General features: G+C 57.5%; 1 protein-coding gene across 1 annotated transcript; it reads right to left on the bottom strand.

Annotated features, from left to right (window-relative positions):
* Positions 1–25: 25 nt before the first annotated feature.
* Positions 26–1,916, bottom strand: SPRG_16099 (hypothetical protein; the record flags this gene model as incomplete). The annotated part of the gene is made up of 1 exon (XM_012355539.1): positions 26–1,916. The coding sequence occupies one exon, from the start codon at positions 1,914–1,916 to the stop codon at positions 54–56; it is 1,863 nt and encodes a 620-aa protein (XP_012210929.1). The 3' UTR covers positions 26–53.
* Between the last annotated feature and the right edge of the window lie 675 nt (positions 1,917–2,591).

Genomic DNA, 2,591 nt, shown 5'->3' with positions numbered 1-2,591 from the left:
CAGGTGCAGTGCTTCATCAACAAGTGCCACTGGGATTGTCATGGAGAAAACTGTTAGAGTATGCAGGCTGGGTGGCCAATGCGCAGATCGTGGGCCGGGAGTGCGTGGATGTAGACGTAAGTGAGCGGGCCCTCGACGCTGTTGTTGGCGAGTGTTGCGACCGGGATCGAGATACGCAGCGTTTTCTTGCAGCTCATGGGGAGGAGGCGCGCGACCACAAATGTTGCGTAGTCTTTGAACCGAATCAAAAGGCCGCAGCGCATGGGGACAAAGCCGAGCGTCATGACGGCGACGGTCGATGTGCCAATGCTCTCTCTCCGCGCGTCGACGCAGAGATACCGCGATGCGAGGAAGCGATCGAGGAGCTGCCCGTAGCAGTGCGTCTCGAACGTTGTAGCAGACACTTTGACGAGCGACCCGATAGGATCCTTGGCGTAGCCGAAGAGGCCGTGGACTTTGACGAGTTGGCGCGGGTGGCGCCGAAAATGCAAGGTGATTGCTAGCACATAGAGTGAAAGCACCGCGAGATGCATGGCCATGACAGCGACGACGCGGGCGTTGATCTCGTTGAAGCAGTTGCCCGTGCCAAAAATGCACGGCGTCGGTTTGGTTCCGACCTGCAGCTTGGTGTTGAAGCTGCAGCCGAGGAAGATTTCGGCGCCCGTGACGGCGAGCGCCAAGAGCGTCAAGAACATCCGATGGAAGATACCGATGCTAATGCTTGTGTAGTGGAGAGCAACAAAGAGCTTGGACGGCCAACAGTGCGACACGATCAGATTGTGGTAGAGCGAAATGACTGAAATGAGGTAGATGGATAGGATCGAGTCCGATCGAAGCATGCTGCTGAGGTTGAAGACGAGGTAGTACTTGCCAAGGAACGAAATGACAAGAAGCACCGACGAGTACATCGTCGCGCTTACCAGGTCGACGAGGATCGATACTGAGACGTCGTGCTCGACTGAACCGAGCGCGGCGAGCACCAGCACAAACTGCGTAATGTAGGTTGCGAGCTGCGGGCCGAGCCAAATGTACTCGGCCGTCACGAGGTTGATGTAGCCGTAGTCGATGTGCTCGAGGACATCGTAGCACGGATTCGGGGCTTGGAGACCCAGGAAGATCTTGGCGCCGTTAAAGTTGAGGACCGAGAGGAAGCTTACAACCACGATCGCCGCGCCGTCGTCTCGAACGCCCTGGAAGCTGAACGGGTCCTCGATCGTCCGCACCCAAGCGTGGTTCACGCGGAAATACCCGAGACCGGCGACAGCCACCGCGTCGGGTAGCAGCGTCTCCGCGCGACGTCGGCTCAAAAAGTCTCCGTCGTACGTGAAGAGCATGACGGCGTTGGCGATGGCGCCGCCGCGCGCCTCCTCGCCGTTGTAGAAGTACCTGGATGTCCACGCGTGGTAAATTTTGCGCTCGGTATAGCTGACGCAAAAGCCGTTGACCCAGCCAAGGGGCGAGCCAGCAGTGCCAATGCAACGCACGGGCCGCGACGTATTCACATGGCGCGCACCGATGGCGACATCCAGATCAGCCAAGTGCTGCGCGGTCGTCGTGGCATCCATTAAGGAGAGGTACTCGCTGGCGTTGGTGACGAGCTGGGCAAAGACGAGCGGCTCGGCAAACTGCGTCGTTTTAGTGAGGTTTTCGAGCGACTGCAATAGCGCTGGCGCGTTTGGCACCAAAAGAAGGTTGTAGAAGCGGAGGTTGCTAGTGTCGATGACCGTGAACGGGTAGGTCTGAGAGATCTGGCTACCACTGAACGTCAGTGTGAGGCCGTTGTACGACGGCTTGGCAACGTAAGCCACTGCAACACTCGAGATGAGGAGACTCACGATCCACGTCGTAGCGCGCCGGATGCGACTCTGGGCGATGCGCTTGGATTGCACGAGCCGGTGCCCACGTTCACTGAGCATCAAACGTGGCGCTTGCGAGACACCGCCATAGTGGCAAGGCAATTGGACGATCGTTGGAGCCCTCTCGACCGCCCACGTACTCGGACTCACCTCGACTTGATGACGAGCCATGAAAGACTCGAACGCCCTACTTTAACACCAATGATGGGAAGGCCGTCACTATTTTGGGCTTGAAACGGCGCGCGCCTCAGCCAGGAAATGGCGGCAGGCGTCTTATTCATTACTCTACATGTACCCGCTCCATGACCTCGCACGACGATACCTCTCGAAACGGTGACCAAGTCGGATTGAATGAAATCAGCCAATCGTCATCGATCATTAGAGCTCTTTCGAAGCCCAGTTGAGTTGAATCTGAGTCTCGGCGGCCGATTTTCAAGCGATCTGATTGGCTGTTGTAAAAAAATCGATTTTTTTCCAAATTCAACGCCGTCCCGAGTTACCACAAGTGCCCTGTTGTCTCAACGGCGTCGAGCGAGTTGAGAGAGTCTCTGATTGGTCAGATTCGTCGGGTCCCTCGCGTACGGATAGAGGTGCAGTCGGTGGCGCTCGACGAGCGACGGCGCGAGCGCTGCACGGCTTATCGCTCCATGGCGCTGCTTGTCTTAGCGCTCTCAGTTGAGGTGACCATAGGGCTCATGGCGCTCCTCGCGCGCCGCTTAATACTCTGCTTCGATA

The sequence above is a fragment of the Saprolegnia parasitica genome (assembly GCF_000151545.1).
Source record: "Saprolegnia parasitica CBS 223.65 unplaced genomic scaffold supercont2.260, whole genome shotgun sequence".
Lineage (NCBI taxonomy): Eukaryota > Oomycota > Saprolegniomycetes > Saprolegniales > Saprolegniaceae > Saprolegnia > Saprolegnia parasitica.
The sequence above is the reverse complement of the archived record's forward strand: the minus strand, read 5'-3'. Positions and strand labels throughout refer to the sequence as shown.